Below are 22367 nucleotides of genomic sequence, written 5' to 3' on the forward strand. Positions count from 1 at the left end.
ATTAATTATTTACAGTACATGCACAAGAATATTCCCATGTAATTGGAATTTTGTCATATTCCAATTAAGAATGCGTCACATAAAGGTGTTGACCTGACTGAATTAACACAAAACCAAAATTCTGCTTTCTAGAAATCCAAATAAGAAAGCTGGAATATGCCTATATTAATTCAAAATCTATGTCACGTAACACCTTATTCAGAATATCCACTGTAATAGAATTTTCAGTTATATATGCGCATGTTCAAACAAAAAGCAAGTCTGGGTCCAGTAATCCAAGATACAAATATTTGGAGCGAGGAGAGGACAGATTCGAAAGCAGCAAACAAATCAACATAAAAGTCTCATGGCCTATGTATTGCAGTCTTATGTAATATTAGTCAAAACATGAATGAAAATTAATGAGTCGATTAAATGAACCTTTTTTCACCATCCTGGCAGCCACTGTATACTGGGTAGAGTCATTGGCCACACCCTTTCCTGTGCTTTGCCACGCCTGCTCTCGAGTCGAGATCATCTGCTTCCTCTCTTCAATGGACATCTGCCCCTCCTCCTCTTCTCCAAGTTTCTGATTGGACCAAAAATAAAATAAAAATGGGTATAAAACGTTAAAAATAAAACCCATTTAAGTCTTAATCCTGTACATAAAACTAAACCTTGAATTTACTACAAGGACCAATGATTACAACTAACAGAATGGACCAATTCATTAAGTCGTCACAGAATTGTACAACCAGGTTGATACTGTATCCTTAAAAAAACAACAACATTTGAATACAACTAAATACAGTACATGCATATCCATTTGACATCAGTGTCAAATTCTCAAGGCCAGCAAAGCCTTCTCTGCCTGCCTAACATGCCTAATAAATAAATATTTTTTCATCCTTTCATTCTAATTGACCTATGTATTTTCAATCGCTTTCCACTCCTAATTCATCTACAAACGAAAAGCAAAAAAACAAAAGTTCATCCCATCAGAATTTATTCCTTGAAGCTTACAAGTGAAGCGTTTCACAAATCGCATGCCTGAAGCCGAGCCCTTTAGCCGAAGAAGCGCATGAGTCTGAGCTCCACCCCGTTAGGCCTTCAGAATTTCTACAGAATCCCTCAACAGTGCAGTGAACAGGCATCTATAGTCCGATTGTCAGATTCATCAGCCAGTCAGATTGATTTATTTGTTCTTGGTAGGTGTGGTCTTTAGGATGTGTCCCAGTTGAGGCCTTCAAGCTGGCCTTGAGTGACGCAATCACGCTTTAATTGATGTACTAATTTGAAAGCGAAGAGTGCGAGATCTATAGCTAACGAGACTGCTGTCATCACTGCCGCTATCACCATTGAGAAAGAGATCCTTATAAAAACAGGAACAGATTCTTAGAAACAGAAAAGGAGGGCTGATTTTCACTTCAAGTATATTGGTAAGTGCTTTTTGCATTGTTATAGCAACATCAGGAGTTTTCTAAGTGTAAATTAGGCTGGCTGGAGCATTCAGTGTCATTTCAAGTTTTGAAAAGTAACCGTGGACCCTTATGAAACAAAATGTATTGCAAGCAACATTTAAAAATCACAAATATTATTAGATAGCTTTTCCCTGGTATTAGACCTCCTTGGTTTTGGCTTTCGTGCATGGATGTGTTTTTAAAATGTCAATTGGTATTATTACTAGGCTGCGATGTAATGTATGATGTCCATAGGCATAGGATGTCTTATTCATTGTGAAACAGTGTTTTCTTAATGGCATGAATCGCACTGAAGTCCTAGACTTAAAATGCATGGGCCGCCACTGCTTTACATGAACATTGAAATCTGTCTGTCGAACACATTCATTGAACTTTAAAAGCCAAAGCTAAAAAAACAGGCAGTAATCTTTACTAAAAAGCACCACGTATTTCCATATAAATGTGATTTACGCATTTATGCCGCCCACAGTTGTTTAATGAATAAGCATTCCCTGACAAATCTGTGTTCATTTTAGCTGTGCTGCCTGATTCCATAAGAGACCAAAAGGTATATTCACCAATCATTTACATAAAAAAAAAAAAAAAAAAAAGATTAATCATGCCAATTATTTTATTTTGGACAAAGAGAATAATTACATTTCTTTATAAACTAAATTAAACAACCTTTCACTTTCACTATTTACTTTGTGTAAGACTGTTTAGGATGAGAGTAACAGTTTAAATTATCTGAATTTTGAAAAACAGGATCTCAGGCTCTCTCAAACAGAAACTTCACAAAGAGACCTGTTCAAAAACACACAGATCATCTGGTGAAATGGTGGAAGGACCTATTGATGAATAGATACATTAGATGTTCATTATTGACAACATTCAGACCTTCCAGACAATTATGTTGACAGAAATGGTACCAAAATGCACACACTCTCTCTTACCTGGCTTTGATGTTCTACATATTGGCATTTTGGGGTAGATGGGAGAGGTGGAGGAGAGTAGGTAGAGGAAAAGACAGGCTCCTGCAGAGATGTAGGATGCAGGAAGTGGACAGAAAACAGGGGTGAATGAAAGAGTAAAAGACAAAGATTACAGGGCATCGATAAGGACAGACATAATGGAAGAGCAAACAGATAGGAAAATTATGTGTGAGATGAAGGAAAATGCATGGACAAGAAAGCTTGGGAAGGGCACAAAGCAGCAGAGTCCATCCAGCATTTCAGCTTGGAGAACCAGCAAAACCATGCAGATCTTAAAATCTGTTTATCAGGTCACACATTTTACTTTAGGTGCAAGGAAATCAAAAAACAGCAACAATTTCCATAATAAGACAGTTTCAAAATCATAGGCCAAGTGTATTTATTGCATCACCTTTTCATAAATATTTCTCAGCAACCAAGGTGCAAAGAGAGACAAATATTAATTTACCACAACCAACTGAAAGGTCTAAAAATTGTGTAAATCCCTCTTAATATAAGAAAAAGTACATTTTTAACATAAGCTTTCATTCTGAGTAGAGAAAAAAGATAGGGAAAGCAGTAGCACCCAAGTCATAAATCCAGTAGTTTAAGAAACAGCCAATAAAATTGCAGTTTACGCTAGCAGCTCAGCCAATCTGTTTGCAGCTAAAGACAAAAACATTAAGCCGACTGACTATCAGGGCTTAGTAAAAAGCGGAATATAGCCACTGAAGTTAGACCTTACCCATAGCTGCTCAGATGATGCGAACTCACTGATAATGGTCTGCTCTTCCTAAAACACACAGTAGATGCATTTGTGTGTAAGAGAGCGAGCTACAGCTACGTAGAAACAGCTACATGAAAGTGGTGTTTTGGTGTGCAAGATTTAATCTTAAAAGGGATAGTTCATCCAAAAGTACAATTCTCTTATCACTTACATTCATGACATTCTTCTGCAGAACACAAATTAAGATTTTTAGAAGAATATCTCTGCTTTGAAGATCCATACAGTACAATGCAGGTGGAATGGTGACCAGAATTTGGAATTTCCAACGCTTTTACGCTGACTTTGTGAGATTTGCAGATTCAAAGTTCTGGTCACCATTCACTTTCATTGTATGGACCTACAGAGCTGAGATATTCTTCTAAAAATCGTCATTTGTGTTCAGCAGAAGAAAGAAAGCCATACACATCTGGGATGGCACAAGGGTGAGTAAATTGAGAGAATTTTCATTTTTCGGTGAACTATCCCTTTAAGACAAACTGAAACCACTCATAGGATCATCATCATCATCATTATAATAATTTAATTTCTATGGACCACTTCTGTGGAATGCTTTTGAGTAACAGACAATAATTTCAACTTGTCCCTCAATATGTACTGCATAAATGAACAGGAAGGCACAAGTCTGTGGTGATCAATATCATTCCAATAACCTGGAATATTTCTTTAACCTTGGTGAAATGTATTCGTTCCACAGAAAAAGAGAGGGAGACTTCAGGATTATTGTCACAACGCAAGAACCCACAGGGGTTACAATATGCCCCCAATGTACACTGAAAATTGCTCCGGGTCTGAGAGGATGAAGACAGTGTAACTTCTTCACGTTGCACATTTTAACACAACACGCTGTGAGATGACTTGAGAAAAAAATAAAAAATATAGAAAATAAAAAAAACAACAACACTGTTTGACACTCATCACACTGTAAAAGGTCTAGGCATTCAATTCACAGCTTTGACTAAAACAGTAAACGTATCTGTTACAATTCACATTAAGGCATGGATCTTTGAAAAGCATTGGTTATGTACCAAAAATTAGAGGGAACTAAAGTAAAATGTGGTGGGGACAAATGTGCCTCATTTATAATGACTGCTATGCCCCAGCTTAGACCATTGTAAAGAGCGCAATAGTGCCCTCCCACTTTTTCTGAAGTATTTTTCACATTAATTATTTTCCATAGGGATTTCATAAAGTACTTCATAAAAGAGTTCCAAGTCACTCACGAACCAAACCAACCAGCTCCGAGGTAAATCACTACATTACAAACTTTGATTTTAGGACAAGTATTTGAAAACTGGACAAAAAGACAAAAGGTAAAAGACTGTACTTCTTTCGTCTTTAATGAGGGAACGAACTACAATTCCATGAAGCATTGCGAATGACGTAGTCTAACTAAAACGATGGAAAAATGTAAAACTATTGATTTAAAGTTGTTGACTAAGTATAGAATCAATATAAAGTATATTGCAAAATACTCAGATATATACACAAGTAGTTGGAGAGTGTAAGAAGTCTCGATTGTTTCATTCACAGTGTGTCATGGAAGTGGGCAGTCTCTGCAGAGCTCTTTTGTTGCGGTTTGTTTGCTGCGGTTCTCTGGCGGATTTTCCCCATCAGGATCATGGGTAGTGCAGTACTTTACCAGGAACTAACAATAAGTTCTCGCTAATAATCAATTCCCGTATGGAAAATAATGAACAGGATTTTAATTTCCAGGACCAGACTGTTGCTCTCTATACGGTCTTGACAATTTCCAGATTTGATGTTGCAAGACGGCAGACTCTTACCTTTTTCTTAAAGCCTTGCTCCTCCAATATTTGACTACTCTTCTCGCTTGCTGACACCACATCCTGTATAACTTCCTGTTTCTTGTTTATCCTGTTTTTCCAATCTTCCTCTCCACTCTTCTTCAACATAGCCAACCTGAGAAAGAAATGTTACAAACACCTCACTCTGTCATGACCAGAAAACCAACATCGGTAATGCAAAAATCTAAAGTTGATCAATGACTGAACCAAAATATAAAATAAAAAAACAACTGAAAATTAAATAAAATGTGCTCTGCTTTCTGAAGATAAACATGCCGCTCTTTATGCCATTTCTACCATAAATACTACAACATACAAAATGAAGGGCAAGACTGGCATGATCACTCTTTTTCTTCACCATACAGCTTTCAGCAATCTTATATTCCATCATCACGCTTTGTTTTCTCTCTCTCCTCATTTCATCTTGCCCTGCAGAGGAAGGCTGGGAGTTTTAAAATAGTGCTGCCCGTGTTTTCAGCGCTCGCAGAGAGCAGCGATGACCCACATTCATTTATCAGATAAGACTGAAGGAGAACAGCTCCAGTCAGCCTGCAACATCTCAAGCCGTCAGCCAGCTCAAACACATTTGTCATTGTTTCTTACAGCGCAATATGCTAATATGAAAAGAATGTGCTTTTAACATGCCATAGATATCGGTTTTCATGCACTAAACCTAATGTTCCCTCTGCAATATCCCATGGGTTTTCAGAACAGCAGCTTATGATATATGAGTAAAATAAGGTCTGTTGTTCACATTACTTGAATGTGAAAGTTGCTAACAAGTTGCCACATACAGTATGAACTTAACCAGTTAAGTACACTACATTTGTAAAGCACATAAAGAGTTTATGTTCTTGACAAATGACTTCATCATTGACATCACTATTCTAAAAACCTATTCAATATTCCAGAGGTTATCTGTGGCTTGAAAATGCTTATTATATTCCAGATTTCAGGACTACAAACTGAATAGCTCTACTATAATTTCTTTGGTAAAAGCAACTTCTGATTGGTGGAGCTCGCTTTAGAATTGTGGGTAGTGTAGTACTTCATTGGGAGTGCTGCAACAAGATTTTTTTCTTTCTTTTAAATAAAGATGAAATCACACATACTTCTACAGAAGCATACACAATTGCTTAACCTCAGAGTTCACGGTGGGTCACCTTGAAAGGTACATTGTCACTAAAATCATTTTCTCTATGGAGATTTTGGATATGATTTTTACTTCAGAAGCCTACTGTTGTTGTCTGCTAATGGGGCTCTTATGCAAATAATTGTTTTTAGCATTTGATTGGTATTTATCGATAAGCCCAAATTAGATGACCACTTTCTATTGCATTGACTGTCTTCATTTTTTAATTCTATTACAAGTTGTATTAACATCTGTATGTCCATAGCCGAAGTACAAAAGACAAGATAAAAGCAGTAAGCACACACCTCTCTTTGATGGACATGGACGACATGGTCTCGGGGTCTTCGTGGATATCTGGTTTTTGGTCTTTGGAGATAACGGGTCCAGACGGGCTGTATTTTCCCAAGATCTCCTCTTGGGTTTGGGGTGGTATGAAGCACTGAGGTTTTGGCTGGGTTTGTGGGGGTATCTTGGGTTGCGGGGGAATGCAAGCATGTGACTGGGGCGGAAAGAAGGACTGTGGTTTCGGCTGCGTCTGTGGAGGTACTTGGGGTTGTGCCTGCTGCTGGGGTTCAGTGTACACCTGAGCTGGAAGTGGAGGAGCCTGAGAGTCTATGTAGGGTTGAGGCTGAGGGTTGGATACGATGTGTGTTTGTGGTTTTGCCTGGGTCTGTGGTGGTGTGGCCTGACTGTACGGTACTGTCTGAGGTCGTGTGTGTGTTGTCGTGGAAGTCTGGTTGTAGATTTGATGGTGTTGATTTGGTTTCGATTGAGGTTGTGGAGGTGTGTGCGACTGCGTTTGCTGGAGGTAAGGGAGTGTGTGTGAAGAGTGTGTAGAACTTTGTGAGGACACCGCAGGAGTGATCACCGCCCTCGCAAGAACACTGGGATCAGGGACATCTGAGGAAACACAAAAAAATCCAGTGTAAGTACACACACACACACACACACACACACACACACACACACACACACACACACAGTGTGAATCTCACCCATCAAATACATGTCCAGGTCATATTTAGCCCCAAAAAGAAAATGCATTATATTAAAGCGATAGTTCATCCCCAAAAATGTATTATTCATTATAATTTACTCAACCTTATGCTGTCTCAAACTTGTATGATTTTCTTTATTCTGCTAAACACAAACAAAAGCTACTTTTCCACCATCGGGCTGAACGGCTCCAAGCATGGTACGGATATAATGTTTACATTAGCACTTCCTCTTGAGCACTGTCAGGCATGGCACAATTATAAACCATTCTCGGACCGGAATTATTGGCACCGTTAGCTAACTGTACTTGACCTTGCTGGTGGAATGGCTTTAGTGGTGACTCACGAATTTTCCAATGCCAAGGTAACTTAAAGCGCTTTCAGCATACTAAATTTGCTAATATTTGGGTGAAGTTAATAAAAAATAGTGTATGTTTACTGTATCTTCATGATTTTATGATGGTTTAACTAGATTTAATTTTCTACACCCCTTCATCATCAGGGAAGTAGATTACTAGCTCACTGAAACTTAAAATAAATCAATATTTTCTCATATACTATTTTCATGTAATACTAATATAATATTTTATTAATATCCTTTTTAGCTAGTTTGGGAACTTTTAGCTTTGTGTGTTCGTGTCCGGTGGTATACAGAAGCCCTTAGCAAATGATGGTAAACCTCTCATCTTTATCTCTTTACTTTCCTAATTGCGACATGGGTCGTGTCTTTCCTGTGTATTAGCAGAATCAAACCAGGGAAAAAAGCTGTCCTAAAAACTTGAACATGCAATCATCCTCCGTAGCACACTTGCTCCAATGTTTACCTCTCACGCAGTCACCAACAGATAGAGCTGTTACATACATTCTCCTAATTTCACCGCGCCACAGTGGAAAAATAAACCGTTAACACGCCAACTGGCCCGGACTGGCACGGTTTTGCAACGAGAATTGTTCGGCCCAATGGTGGAAAAGCGGCTAAATATATTCTGAAGGATGTATAATGTGTTTTTGTTTATACAAATGTAAGTCAATGGGGTCCAAAATCTTTAAGCTCCAAAAAGGACATAAAAGCAGCATAAAAGGAATTCATACAGCTCGAATGGTTTAATCCATGTCTTCTGAAGCGACACGATCGCTTTGGGTGAGAAAGAGACCAAAATTTAAGTCCTTACTCTATAAATCTTGAAACATTGTCGCGTTTACAGAGTTCTGTGAATGAGTCAAGCGCGTTGTAGCGTAAACAAGCTTCTCTTATAATTGCACCAAGGAGACATGATTTATAGTGAATAAGGACTTCAATTTTGGTGTTTCACTCACCCAAAGCAATTGAATTCCCAGCTTGAAAGTTTGGAGCTTGAACATTCTGGACCTCTTTGAATTACGTTGTATGGACAAAACTGTATCTTACATCCTTTTAAAATACTGTATCTTCATTTGTATTCCGCAGAATAAAGAAAGTCATACGAGTTTGAGATGGCATGACTGTATGAAAATTATGAGAAAATTATAATGTTTTGGTGAACTTTTCCTTTAAGAATAAGGAAAATAAGCTTATTTTTAGGACCATAAAAATGTTTTCCATTGTAACATTATCATAACGCTCCTTCTGTAATGTGAAAAAGCAAATATTAAAATGTTAGTATTTGTTGTATTGCCTTTGTTCTGTAACAATGCTGTACTGTCAACACCTTTATGCTGATATAAACATTAACTGTATATTACATGATATAAACACGATGTTAAAAAAAATACTGTATTGCAGTAGTGAAAATCTAATGTGAATCATCAAGAAAATAAGAAATACAAAAAAACGATGTACGCATTACAGTATGCATTACAATTTTTTTTGGGGGGGGGGGTGGGGGTGGGTGCTTAGTCATATTAATGTCACAGTGGCAAAAATCATAACTGTCCTTAAAAGAAAAATGCTTCAGTTGTTTTATGGGTTTTAAAAAAAAAAAAAAAAAAAACATCTTTTGATTTTGGGGTGAAATATTACATGGGCATGTCTTGACAGTTTTCATGAGATTCACCCCATTATCAGCATTAATTAAATCAGGTGCAATCCAATTATATTATCAGCCGGTTATGTACAATTAATACAAATATTCACACAACCATCAGTTTCAATGTAAAAGAAATAGCTAAAACGTAATACATCGAAACCCAGAAACTGCAACACACATCAGCATACAGACATACACAATTGAAGCAGACACATTTATCAAAGGGTTCAATCAATACTTGACACACATTTCGAGACCCCAATCTAATAAACTGTCCTTTCACAGAGATACCAGCCATGTGGAATGGATTAAAACATCCTTTATATCCTGAGAAAGCAATGTCGCATTCTGCCGTAATGGCTGTCCTTTAACATGTGGCAAAGGTGTAAATTAACCTAATAACAATTCCCCTATAGTGTCTTTCCTATAAAATGACAACATGTCTGAGTCAGTGAGAGTGTGTAAGTGTTGCATACACCTCCAACTACCATGTCTCTTATTCATTCATTTCCCTCTATACTACAAAATCCTTACCGCAATTCCTATCTCTGTCTTTCGCTCATACACACATGCCTCTCGTTTCCATAAGGATGTATAGTTACAGCTTTGGCGGTTACAAACAAAAGCCATGGAATAGAGTGCCTCTTCACTTTGCCTTCTGCGCGATTCATTTCGGCATCATTAGTTTTACGCGGCTCAGACAAAGAGAGCTGCGCGCCTGATGTATGATAAATTATGCTAATCACATTCGACTTGAGCAGCATGTAGGCTGCAACTCAATCTGACCTGGTTAACCCAATCAGAGGCCGACGTACCGCACGGACATGCAGCCAAATGTAACATGGGGCGCAGTGCGAGTGTGCGTACGTGCCTGTGATTGTGTGTAATATAGCAGAGACAATAGACACAGCTGAGAGGTTTTCACCCTACACCCCATTTTAACCCCGTCCTGTGAGCTTCAAGGACTTTTTTCTTTTTCTTAATAATCTTCATTTATCCCTTACCTGAGACGTTGGGTCTCGTATTGCTTCCTCTTGTTGTCTGATGTGCGTCTGGTGACAAACAGCCCACTTGTGAGACGGGCGTACTCTCTTTTTCGTTCTCTCGTTGTCTATCTCTCTCCCTCTCTAGTGGGCTACTCAGCTCTGCTTCTCCCCTGCCATGAGGGGGTGTGTGTCTGAGCGCATGTGTGTGTTGTGGGGAGGTCGCATTAGGAGCGTGAGGGAGCTCTGTCTCTCTCTCCTCTCTCCCAATACAACCGAGTCTTCCCCTCCGCCCATACTCCTCTTGTCTCTGCCCACTGGCTGAAACCTGTGCAGCCCCACCCTTCCTGTAAGGTGATTGGCTGATCTGTTCTGTGGGGAGCGGGGACTGAATATTAGGGGTGGGGTTTTCCCCACTCTCTGTAAGACTGAAGTATCGAACCCCTCTCTCATAAGCGGGAATCTGAGCGATGCCCGTCTGATTGGGTGAGCTCTGAATGGATGGCGGAGTGTAAGAGGGTGCTGTGGACATCCCCATGCGAACATCTGCGGTCATTGATGAAGCGCTTGTCACCGCGGCAACAGAGGCCTGGGCGGTGACCACGGCAATGGAACGGACCAGTGATGCAGGGAGAGGCTCCAACTTTACACTTCCATTCTGCAGCTGAGAAAGAAAGAGAGAAATAAAGAAAGACCATTTATTATTTCTCGATGTCTTTTTAGTCTGTGCTCACATTTACAGGCGCCAAAGAGGTCAAAGGTCATACAGTATACAGAACTAAGCATAGGGAATGAGCTTGCATAAATTGTATGTGCTTGGCATACTAAACCTCATCAGTAACCCCCTCAGACACACAGTCATGCAAAACACCAGACGTTTTATATGAAAGAAAATATAAATTTGCCATTCAGAAATTTAACACAAGCGTAATGAAATGCATTTAAAAGGATAAGAGATTAAACAGATTTATCTCTTAAATAAACCAAGACATTAAAGGGGTCATATCATATTTTTTTATTATTTATTTTTTTCCATGAGGTCCACTTTTATTGATAGCAGGGACTAAAAATGGTTCAACCAAATTTTTTGCAGAATGTAACTGAAAATGGGAACAAAGTGATTTTCAATAGTTCCAGAGTGACAACGTTATTTTTAAATGCTGGTTATAACCGGTTAATTTAGTTCTGCTAATTTCCTAATGAAACAAAAGTTTAGTCTTTATCACAGTAAATTTTTGGAACTACACCACTTAATGTTGCCCGAAAAAGCTTTGATCCTGAAGGAAACTGCTGCATCACACATTTCTTTGCCTAACTGCCCGTTGTGGAAGTTGCATTCTCTGAATGAAGACCTTTTTGACAGCTGTATGACTTTCTTTCTTCAGAACACAAGCAAAGATTTTTTTGATCTCAGTTCTGTAGGTCCATTCAAAGCAAGTGAACATTGGCCAGAACTTCAAAGATCCAAATAGCACATAAAAGTGATCCATAAGACTCCATGGGTTAAATCCATGTCTTCAGAAGCCATATGACAGGTGTGGGTGAGAAACAGATCAATATTTAAGTCCTTTTTTACTATAAATCTCCACTTTCACATTCTTCTTTTGCTTTTGGCATTTCGCATTCTACGTGCATATCGCTACCTACTGGGCAGGGAGAAGAATTTAAAGTAAAAAAAAGGACTTAAATACTGATCTGTTTCTCACCCACATCTATCATATTGCTTCTGAAGATATGGATTAAACCAATTGAGTTGTATGGATTACTTTTATGCTGCCTTTTTGTGCTTTTTGGAGCTTCTGGTCACCATTCACTTGCATTGTATGGACCTAAAGAGCAGAAATATTCTTCTAAAATTCTTTGTTTGTGCTCTGCAGAAGAAAGAAAGTCATTCACATCTGGGATGGCATGAGTAAATGAGAGAATTCTCATTTTTGGGTGAACTGTCCCTTTAAACAGGCAGTTTTTGCTGCTGTGCCTTTAAAGACATGGTTGCATTTGTATAGGCAATAATAGGGTTCAAAAGAGTGTTACTATGAATGCAAACTTTAATACAGTGAAAAAGACACTATTAGCATATCATAAATATATATAAATACACATTTCCAACATTCTTTTGAATGTCCATGTACTAAAATCAAATATTTGATGCCATGAGTGTACCTTCATTTACTATTACTATTATTTTGAATGGCCATGGAAAATGAAGCAATGTGATAATTGTACCTGGTCACAAAAAGTAGTCCATTAATTTACCTGATGAACTTTCACCTTTTGCTTCGCAGTGCTAATGTGTGCTTCTAAAATCACTTGCACTTTTATTAGCAACTGACACATAAGTGCCAGCTTTACATGTCATACATTCTGCTTCCCACGGATCTCGACCTGGACGAAAGCATCTGAATTTTTGTGCAAATCTTCTGTAAATCTGCACTTTCATTTGGGCATTGTTTCCACTCAGTTGTCATTTGCTGCTACTGTCAAGCAACTGTTTGATGCCGAACACAACAGAGCTTCGTGCGTTCACGGAGAGATTGACAGGCAGGAATTTGGCCAATAGTTGCTGCAAGCCTCTTATAAATCGACCAATTGGTGTGCAAGAAGGCGGGACTTACAAAGAGGGATTAAAGCAAAGCAAATATGCACGCACACACAATGAAGTATTAGACCAGATGCACATCATAATGCAACTAAAGCCGAATCCCGGACATTTTCGCAAATTTAGAAATCCCGGCCGGACGCTTTAAGGGCCGAAAAAGAGGACATGTCCGGGAAAAAGAGGACGTATGGTCACCCTACTCATTACCTAACTGTAAGTGGGTGGGCCAAGTGTCTGAACAATGAATAGATGTTGTTGATGTGTAAATGTGGGTGGATCCAATCACCTAATTGACATCATAAATATGCGGACATTCGAAACTATCCGTTTTTTTCAACTTGGTTTCAGTAAATAGATTTTGAACTATGGAGGAAATTCGAGTTCTGAAAAAGTAGGTTTTTAAAAGGACAATGAATTCTTACTTAAAAAATAAAGAAAAAAGTATTCTCTTATATGACCCCTTTAATAATTTAACACCAGCACAGTGAAATTAATTTAAAAGGACAAGAGATTAAACAGGCTAATCTCTTAAATTAAAATCAAAGCAGTTTTAATGCAACCGAGAAGCTGCAAATATCAAGTATCAAATATCAAGGTATGCACTATTGCTGAAGCCTTTGCAATTAACTAATCAGTAGCTACTGTCAAAGCAAGGCTCTTCCTAATAAGACAATCAAAAGCCTCAGTCCAGAAAGTCTTACGTGCTCATTCTGAGAGGGACCAACAGAATCATTAGTCACAAGGGGTTGATCTGTGTGACTGGACGCATCTACATCTTTTGTAAGTTCCTGTGAATAGCACAATGTCTCTTCACTTTCAAGAGAGTATAGGGATATGTGGATCACTTCAACTGAATGATTTAGAATGCAAGACCAATCCAAAACTTCTGACAGACATTTTTTTTTTCTTAATTATATCTTTTAGCCAAGTCCGTGCGAAATGGCACGGGTTTTAACCTTTAAAGTGTACAAAAAAAAGTTGCAGTCTTACAAGTAGAAACCCAAAAATGAGGGAGACCTCACCTGCTCAACCTCGCCCTGGGTGATAGGTTGGGTCTGAAAACGAGCGTTGGCCCTACGTTGGCGAGTGTCAGAATGTGGTCCATTTGCTGATTGGCCAGTGGGCTGCGACAAGCAATTAAACAGTGCCATCTTCTCAGCCAGGCTTAGCGTTGATAGGTCAGGTTCCTCAGGCCCCGCCCCTTCTCCTGGAACCGTCTCCTTTGGAGGAGCCTCTTTCTCCTGCTCATGGTGGGCTGAGTCATGTACTGAGGATGCCTGCAAACTGGGAGGAGAATTATAGGAAGTTTATTCCCCCAAAAAAATTTTACATAGCGTTTTGAAGACCAGACTGGAATCATTCTCACCCTTGGATGGCACATCCTTGAACCGTTCACAGGCTGATGCATAATGCATAAAAATGGTAAGTGCTTTCCAAAATACAGCAGCACCAATATAATTGGCTGGTTTTACACAATTTCAGAGAGTCAGGGTGCACATGGTTTTATCAGTATATTGGAAAACAAAGTCATGTTTACAATGTTGACAAGGTATCAGGCTGTGAGGATGAGCACTTCCAAGAAAGAATTAGCTGCTGAAGGTGGCAAAGTTTGTGAGGTTCATGGCAGCAAATCCTTGATATTTCAAGGTTTTGAGGCAGTTAGCATCATGTAAAAAGGTGTCAAATAATCTGCACTTTTTACTTTTGGACGGACTAAAATTCTGACCACAAAGTCTACACAAATTTTACAATAACTCATGTGACGCTGTCTTCATTCCCAAAAACTGTTCCATCATTATTCCTTTGCTTCATGCTGGTCTACTATTGTGGTCTCAGATTTACCTGCCCTAAAATGTTGTGTAAAAAAAACTAAGTGGTTGGTCATTTTAAAATGTCAGTCAGACAAGCACTTCCTGTCTAAATGGGCAGTCCTTGGCCAAAATAAGCTACGATGTGGAGTAGATTTTAAAGGAGTAGTTCACCCAAAAATTATAATTCTATCATCATTCACTCACCCTTATGCCATCTCAAACTCGTATGACAGAAGGGATCAAATTGATTTTGGGTGAGAACAGACCAAAATAAAACTCCTTTTTTCTTATTAATCTTGACATCAGCAGTCTCCTTGGCGATCATGATTTCAAGCTCGATTACACTTCCTTGCACCATCTACTGCTCTGCACATGCATCAAGCGCTAAGAAGTGTAATCGAGCTTAAAATTTTGATTGTGCCTAGAAACTGCAATGGCAAGACCTGCAGTGAAAAAGGAATAATAATTTGGTCTGTTCTCACCCAAAACCAATTGGTTCGCTTCAGAAGACATGGATTAAACCACTAGAGTCGTATGGATTGCTTTTATGCTGCCTTTATGTCTTTTTTGGAGCTTAAAAATTTGGTGTTGATTCACTTGCATTGTGTGGACATACATTATATCTCCATTAAAATATCTTAGTTTGCGTTGCACAGAAGTCATACGAATTTGAGACGACATACGGGTGAGTAAATGATGAAAGAATTATAATTTTTGGGTGAACTTTTCCTTTTAGCTGAGACAAAGTCTGACTGCAAACAAAACTTACTGTATCTTATACCATGTAAGGAAAAGCACTGAGCATTTTCAGCCATGAGATGGGTGAACATAACTTTGTTATAAGTAGATGGAATCTGTTGTTTTAATCAGATCATGTAAGTTTCACCCTAGTTAAGTCTACATTCTCCCAGTTAAAAAAAAAAGAAAAAAAAAAGAAAAAATGGTGTATCATTTAAGCCACTTTGAAAACCTTGCTCATGTGTGTATTCCTCCATTATTCATTCACTCTTTGATTTATATTCTCTCTCTTTGCCTTTTTTGCTTCAGTACAAGTTATTCTTACACTCTCTCTGTCAGTCTCGTAAAATTGTTGCCGTTTGACATTTGCATGCTCAAGTAGAACGGAGAATGTGTTTTGCTGCTTAGCATGTGACTATTTACAGCTAGTCTGGGTGATCACGCGCTGATGTAGACACCCAAAACATCTGCACATGCACACACACACACACACATTAATATACTCTTCCACACACTTCTTCACATTTCAAAATAACAGAACCGTATAACCCCACATATGTACACATATCCATAAAATCATACATATGATACCAGGCAGTTGTTGCATATTGCATGTTATATGTTCTGTTTTCAAACTCCAGCTACAATTTACAACAGGGTGTAAACTGATTGTCCACCAGCAGAGGGCACAGGGAATCATTCCCAAAAAAACTTGCAACCACTATGATGAAAAAAAATGCAATCTCTAATGGGACAACAAGCCATAAATTCTCATGTCCACACATGCTAAATAAAATGAGGCATTCACATGATACCTGAAACTAGTCATGGACGTGCTGACTATGGCAGGGCTGGGGATTCTGGGGGCAGTTGTTTTAACAGTGATGACTTGGGAAGGGGGAGCAGGGGAACTTTTAAGGAGGAGAAAACAAAAGGAGTAAGAGTGAAAAAGAATCAGTGAAAGAGGAGTGAACAGAAATCACTAAAACATCAGTGGAGTCAAAGTGAAAATATTTCAGAGCATTAACATAGGAGCAGGTCTGAAATTAACCAGGGCTTGGGGGGAAAAAATGCGACGAAAAGTGCCAAAATGTTCAAGATATTTACAATGCGAGGGCAAAAATGTTACCATCTTTTTTTTTTTTTTTTACCATTTCTATTTTTTAATCTGACATTTCATTTATTTAATATTACTTTATTCTAGGCCTATACAGTTATTGGTTTAGTGCCTCTTCAGACACAATGTTTTTTTTTTGTTGTTTTTTTTTACACTGTCACTTCATGCATTTTTTTCTGATCAGATAGCTATCCGATTCGTGTGTAAATGCCCTCCAAGACGGATTCGAGAAAGGTATAAATGCAAATCACTCAAACCACCTCCGGAGGTGCAAAAATGGGAAACATAACAGCTGCAACAGAGTTTTTGCATAGACCAGCGTCATGTAATAAATAATACCAAATTAAGAAACAGATGCACACTGTAGGAAAGGCAGAACATTTTTCTTAATTTATCTGATGCAGATCACTAAAGAAACAAACTAAAAACTGACAATGATCGCAGCTTGGACATATCTTACCTACAACAAGCCCCAAATGGAAAAACACACAGCACGCACACACAAGAATCAAATAATAAATCACATCTTTCAAATTTACTGCCCGGTATTAGCATAATCACAGAAGTTAACTCTGTTTTATTGCAAATAGCGTGGGAATTGAAGATCGGATTTATATCCGTTTGGAGTGAAGTGTACATGGAATGTGATTATTTAATCAGATAGCAATCCAATTAGTAAAAATGCATGAAGTAAACAAGTGTAAATACCCCCAATAATGACCTGTAGCAGTCAGATCTGTATTCGCTATCTTAGAGGCGATTGTTTTTGAATATGTACCTAAGGAGTTTTCAGATGAAAACACAACGTAAAGAAACACAGCAACTCCAAAACTTGAAACTGCAATTACATCAAAATCTACTGTGAATGATATATCTATGAAAAAGTTATAAGAGATTAAAAAAAAACTTAACGGGAGAAAGTGTTCACATCACTTAATCAGTGATTTTAATGATATAAACACTAAATTATTCAAGAAGGATGTGACATACGTAGTAGCAATAACCACTTCCTCTGGTGTGACTGGCTGTGTTCGGGATCGATCTTGTGCTCGTCTAAGTCTTCGCTCAACTGCAGCATTACGTGACCGAGGTTTGGGTACACCTCCCTCTGAAGTCCTTTCCATCTCCTACAAGACAAGAACAAATGAGACCAAAGCAGAAGATCACAAAGAAATATTGGCTATGCATACAAAGGCACTGTTACTTAGACAATGCCTAGTGATGTGAAAAGCCTTTGATACCCTGAAAAGAGACCTCTTGGCTGCCACGCTTAACTTGGCTCGTTCATCCATTTTTTCTTCATCCACTACAGAAAGAAAAAGGGTAAAACCATTTTTTTTTTGTTGTTCTGTTGTAAAGTATTGGAGCAAGAGTGCTATAATTAGTTATGTCAACAGTATATTAATTCAGACTCACATTCTACATGTTCTGCAAGCTCTGGACTACGGTGGGATCTAAAGTAAAAAATAAAAAAAAATAAAAAATTAAGTTTAATTAAATATTACATTTACTAGTGTAAGAAAATGGGATTTAAAAATGATTATTTATAAACATTTCTAGGCAATATATAGGTTCTTTAAGTGAAACATAACTTCCTGTTACTCTATACCTATCAGACTCCAATCTTTCAGCAGATGTGATCGGCTGGGTTCTAAACCTCTCGGAGGACTTCCTGTCATCACCAGGGGAAATGTAACGCCTGTGTCGACGTGTCCCTCTCTCACAGTCACTGCTTCCCACTGGATCAGTCTCAATGGTATCCAGGTCTTCTTTAGACTCCCTTTGTTAGCAAGAAAAATAATTGACTTGTTTTAGCGAACTTGTTTGAAGTTTAGACAACTCCATTCGAAAGAAAATCTGCCGAAAAATTAGTCTAGATAGTCACTCTAGGTTCCTCAAAAACGTCCCATTGTGTTGTTTGCCACAAGGGAATTAATGTAACACCACATTTCAGAGTACTCGACGATGCACAAATCAACAATCACACAACCAAGATTTTATTTAGCAATTATAATCATGCATTTGGTGAAGACAGAGTCAAATTAATTCACAACAGACCATTAAGGCAAGATTAAGATCAAACAATTTGTCACCCAGACACTAGTCGTGCATAGTTAGTTACCATTACAGTTATCAAAACATTGTGCCCTTTTCTCTACCTTGTTTTTATTCACAAAGTAAAAATCTCACCCTTATGCCATGTGGTTAAAGGAAAAGCCAACAAAGACTTTGGATCAAGTAATCTAAGTGAAAAGCAATTAGTAGATGAACTACAATTTTCCTCCACTTAGACTCAGCTGCTTGGATGCTGAGTGGCAAAGCTTCAGAAATGATTGATTTCACCTATAAGTTTACAGCAGCACACAATAAATTCATTGCATTTTATTAAAATAAAAGCAGAACACTACCTCCAAATGTAAAAGGTTGTTGCTTTAAAGTTAGTGGTTTTAATCAACATCTGAAATCAAAAGCTTGCATAATGACATGCCAGTCCACGTACAGCTCTGGCTTGTGTCCTGAAGCATTCTCCAGGTAGGAATGTCTCAGCTTTGCCACAGAAACTCTTGTGTCCAAGGTGCCCAATTCACCATTGGCTACACCAACTGCGTCCTTGATATGAAGCCCCACCCCCATCACCATGGCAGCCTCTCGACTGGCAGCACGCTCCAGATTTCGCAATGCAGCAGAACGCCGATTCACTCCAATATCTGACATCGAGCGAATTCGAACCTTTGGTTTGAGATCACCTGCATCAATGCTCACTCTATGTTGAGCTTGTGGGAGGGAGGAGCCTCTCTGCAAATACCCTCCTACTTCACCAATCCTATGGTGTGAAGAATGCTGTTCATTGGTTAGTTCCACCTTTGGGGGAATGGTGTCCATTTCTTCAGGTAGGTTTGGATTCAATTGGTGGTGTCCTTTCTCACATCCCTCAAACTGGTCAGCTGATTGGCCAAGTTGATGCACTCCTTGCACTTCCCATCCCTCACACTGGCCAATTTTAGGTACCCTACGTCCCTCAAAATCATCTTCTGACTGGCTTATCCTTCTTGGTCTGACATGCTTTTCTCCATCCTCTGACGGATTTATCTGACGTCGTCTTCCACGTCCTTCTACCACTTCTCTTTGCAGAAATATTTGGTCTTCTTTCTCCCCTACCTCCTGGCTGATTTTCTTATCACCTTGCACTTGAGGTTTAACTGACTGTGTAGTTCTGCTATCAACTTGCCATTCTCCTTCTCTGAATTCCTCAATCATTCTGTCACCTTCTCTTTTTACCCCCTCTAACTGGTTAGTGCTCCAATTACCTTGCCATTCCTCCTTTTTATTACCACCTATCTGCTTTTTTTCTTCTGTTTGACCAATCTTTCTTACACCACGTCCTACACCTTCACATGTCCAAATGCTTTTTGTGAGGTCTTCTGCCACTCTTTCCTCAGATTGACTGGTTCTCCAATCATCATGCCCTTGTCTGTCTTTTTGTAGACCAACCTTTTCACTTGCCTTTTTTCCCTCCTCCATTTGAGTGGGTCCTCTTCCATCATTACCATGTCTTTCTTCCATCTGGAACAACTTGCGTCTACCTCTCCCCTCCACCTCATCCAACTGGCGAATCCTTCCAATTCCCCGACTTTTCAAACCTTCATCTTTATGTCCACGCATGGGATCGTCCAAACTCTTCTCCCTACGGCGGATTTCTGAGGGTAGAACAGCCTTTCTGCTTCTAAGTAACCTTTCTGATGCAGGATCTGCCGTAGATACCGATTGACCCTCTCTCTGTATGGGCTGAATGTGATCAGAGCTTTCCCTCCATCTAGTCTCTGCATCTTCTCTGGCAACACATGTTGATCCCAAGTTTCCTTTTGGATCCAGCATCTCAGGCATGCCAAGCTGAGGTCCAGGAGGAGGTAGATAGCTAGACCCGTGAGAAGGACCTGAGTGGGCAATATGTCCATGGGCTGGAGGTAGTGTCTGGACTGGACCAAATTCCAAAGGTTCGCTGTGACCACACACCGGACCATAGTGTTGTGTTTGTCCACGTGATGGATGTGCATGCAAGGTGCGCTCATGTAGAGGCTTCTGAGAATATGTGTGCACTTGAGCTTGTTGGCGAGTGTCCCGTTCCAAGGGCATTTGTTGAAGGATGGCATGATATTTTTGCCCAGCTGGTGGGGCATCTCTGCAATCAGGCAGTGGCCACTGGAGGTCTTTGTATGCTGGGTGTGGTTGCTGAGAAGGTCTATGTGTTTGTGATGGTTGTTGAGCATCTTGATTACATTGCCTTGGTAAGGACTGCTGGATTCGCCCAAACCTTGGCTGATGACCCATGGTGCTAGGGTGTACACCAGGGCTTTGTTCGAAGCTTGGGGGCTCTGCACTTTGGGCACGTTGATGGTTTGCTGTTTCACTTTGGAGTACATACTGGCAAGCAGGCGAATCTATACTGTGAGTGCGCTGGAATAGTGGTCGTTCCACACTGTGCGCTCTTTGTTGACGGGTCTCTGCACCTTGGCTCTGTTGTATCAGGTGTTCTGTGCTCCGTGTTTGAGGCTGGTTTGCAGATTGAGGTCGTGGAGCCAAATATGGTGGGGTAACTTTTGGGTGCCGTCTGATTAAGGGTGTATCTGACCCAGAGTCTGAACCCCTTCCCGAGCTGTCCTCCCTTGCCTGTCTTTCTCTTACTCGTATTCTTCATGAAGGGAGGAAAGAAAAGAATTAACATTCATCCAGTTCAAAATTACCTACATTCATTCTGAAAGAAATCAATTGTAATCAAAATTCTCAAGAACTCTCTAGATCAATAATTTTGCTTCACTGTACCACACAGTTCAAGGATAAGGTCCACCTCTTCATCTTACAATAGTACATGTAGAATGTCCCCAAAAGTAATTCAAATTTATTTTTATTCATTGAAGACGTTTGGCCATTCATGGAAAGACTGATAAAGCCACTTGGATAAGTGCATCACATTGATGAAGCCACATAATTGAATAGCAAAACTTTAACAATTGTAATGCAAGATCCAGTTACTGTCAAAAGAAATCCAATTACTCTCCACCATTTCACAGGGTTCCCACACCTTTATACCAACACATTTTCATGACTTTTACAGTCGTTTGTGATTTCTAAATAGAATTTTAAATAATGTTTTAGAAATAACACAAGGATCAATATAAATGGTTATATATTACCATTCTCTGGTAAGTTTTCAGCAAACAGTGAGACAGAAATGAGGTCCACCTATTATTTTATTAGGGGTAAAATTGAAGACGATTGTTAGGAGCTGGTCATATATTTGGTAGGGGCAAAGGTCAATAGGTACCAAAACTACAGTGGATGGGGAGGATTAAGGAGGGAATTGTTTGCCATAGTGTTGTGTATGGTGATTGAAAACATAAAAAGGTTAAAAACTAATGATGTAAAATGAAATTGTTCTACATTTGTAAGTATGAATGTTGGAAAATGGAGTTAGCTGTTCTACAGAAGGAATTTAAAGGGTTAAACTCCCACTCTGATACCTGGATGGCCAGTTGATTTGTGAGTGTGTTTCACTGTCCATGTCACACCTGAGGGACCACTCACTCTGAGAGAGAGCTGCCAAGCTAAAGAACACAGAGGCTCAGACCCCAGGTTACCACAGCAAGATAACCATGATATTTGCTACTACTTTAACACAACACAATCATGGTTTCACCAATTCTGAAAGAGATTCCAGAGACCTTTGAGAGGATTGGTTGGGTTTTTTGACACTTTCACTCAAGTTTTTAGTTTCGTATGAGGTTCCACTCCACAATTAGTTTATGGCATCATTACCATCTAAGAAGTGTCATTTTAAAAAGTGATGATCTCATCAGATTGGATCTTTAGTATCAGAGTTAAATAGAGTTATATAACATTTTCTGACTGCACATGTGTTCCTGTACTATGTTGCAGGGGTCTTTGCAGGCATACTGCATGATTTCGTGTGATGGGTCACGTGAAAG

The 22367-nt window shown here is 39.2% G+C and overlaps 1 protein-coding gene across 2 annotated transcripts in view; it reads right to left on the reverse strand.

Moving 5' to 3' along the window:
* svilb (supervillin b) overlaps positions 1 to 22367 on the reverse strand; it is an 80927-nt gene that overhangs the window by 20387 nt on the left and 38173 nt on the right. For both annotated transcript variants that reach the window (XM_051699088.1, XM_051699089.1), the window contains exons 7-20: positions 18884 to 21073; positions 17993 to 18163; positions 17800 to 17837; positions 17625 to 17689; positions 17374 to 17510; positions 16082 to 16177; positions 13740 to 14001; positions 13419 to 13505; positions 10140 to 10782; positions 6440 to 7034; positions 4982 to 5117; positions 3156 to 3203; positions 2393 to 2473; positions 421 to 568 (exon numbers count right to left, since the gene is read on the reverse strand). In XM_051699088.1, coding sequence (XP_051555048.1) covers positions 421 to 568; positions 2393 to 2473; positions 3156 to 3203; positions 4982 to 5117; positions 6440 to 7034; positions 10140 to 10782; positions 13419 to 13505; positions 13740 to 14001; positions 16082 to 16177; positions 17374 to 17510; positions 17625 to 17689; positions 17800 to 17837; positions 17993 to 18163; positions 18884 to 21073 — 4697 coding nt within the window. The remainder of the gene's footprint in view (positions 1 to 420; positions 569 to 2392; positions 2474 to 3155; positions 3204 to 4981; positions 5118 to 6439; positions 7035 to 10139; positions 10783 to 13418; positions 13506 to 13739; positions 14002 to 16081; positions 16178 to 17373; positions 17511 to 17624; positions 17690 to 17799; positions 17838 to 17992; positions 18164 to 18883; positions 21074 to 22367) is intronic.

This window comes from Myxocyprinus asiaticus, chromosome 5 (genome assembly GCF_019703515.2).
Source record: "Myxocyprinus asiaticus isolate MX2 ecotype Aquarium Trade chromosome 5, UBuf_Myxa_2, whole genome shotgun sequence".
Taxonomy (NCBI): domain Eukaryota; kingdom Metazoa; phylum Chordata; class Actinopteri; order Cypriniformes; family Catostomidae; genus Myxocyprinus; species Myxocyprinus asiaticus.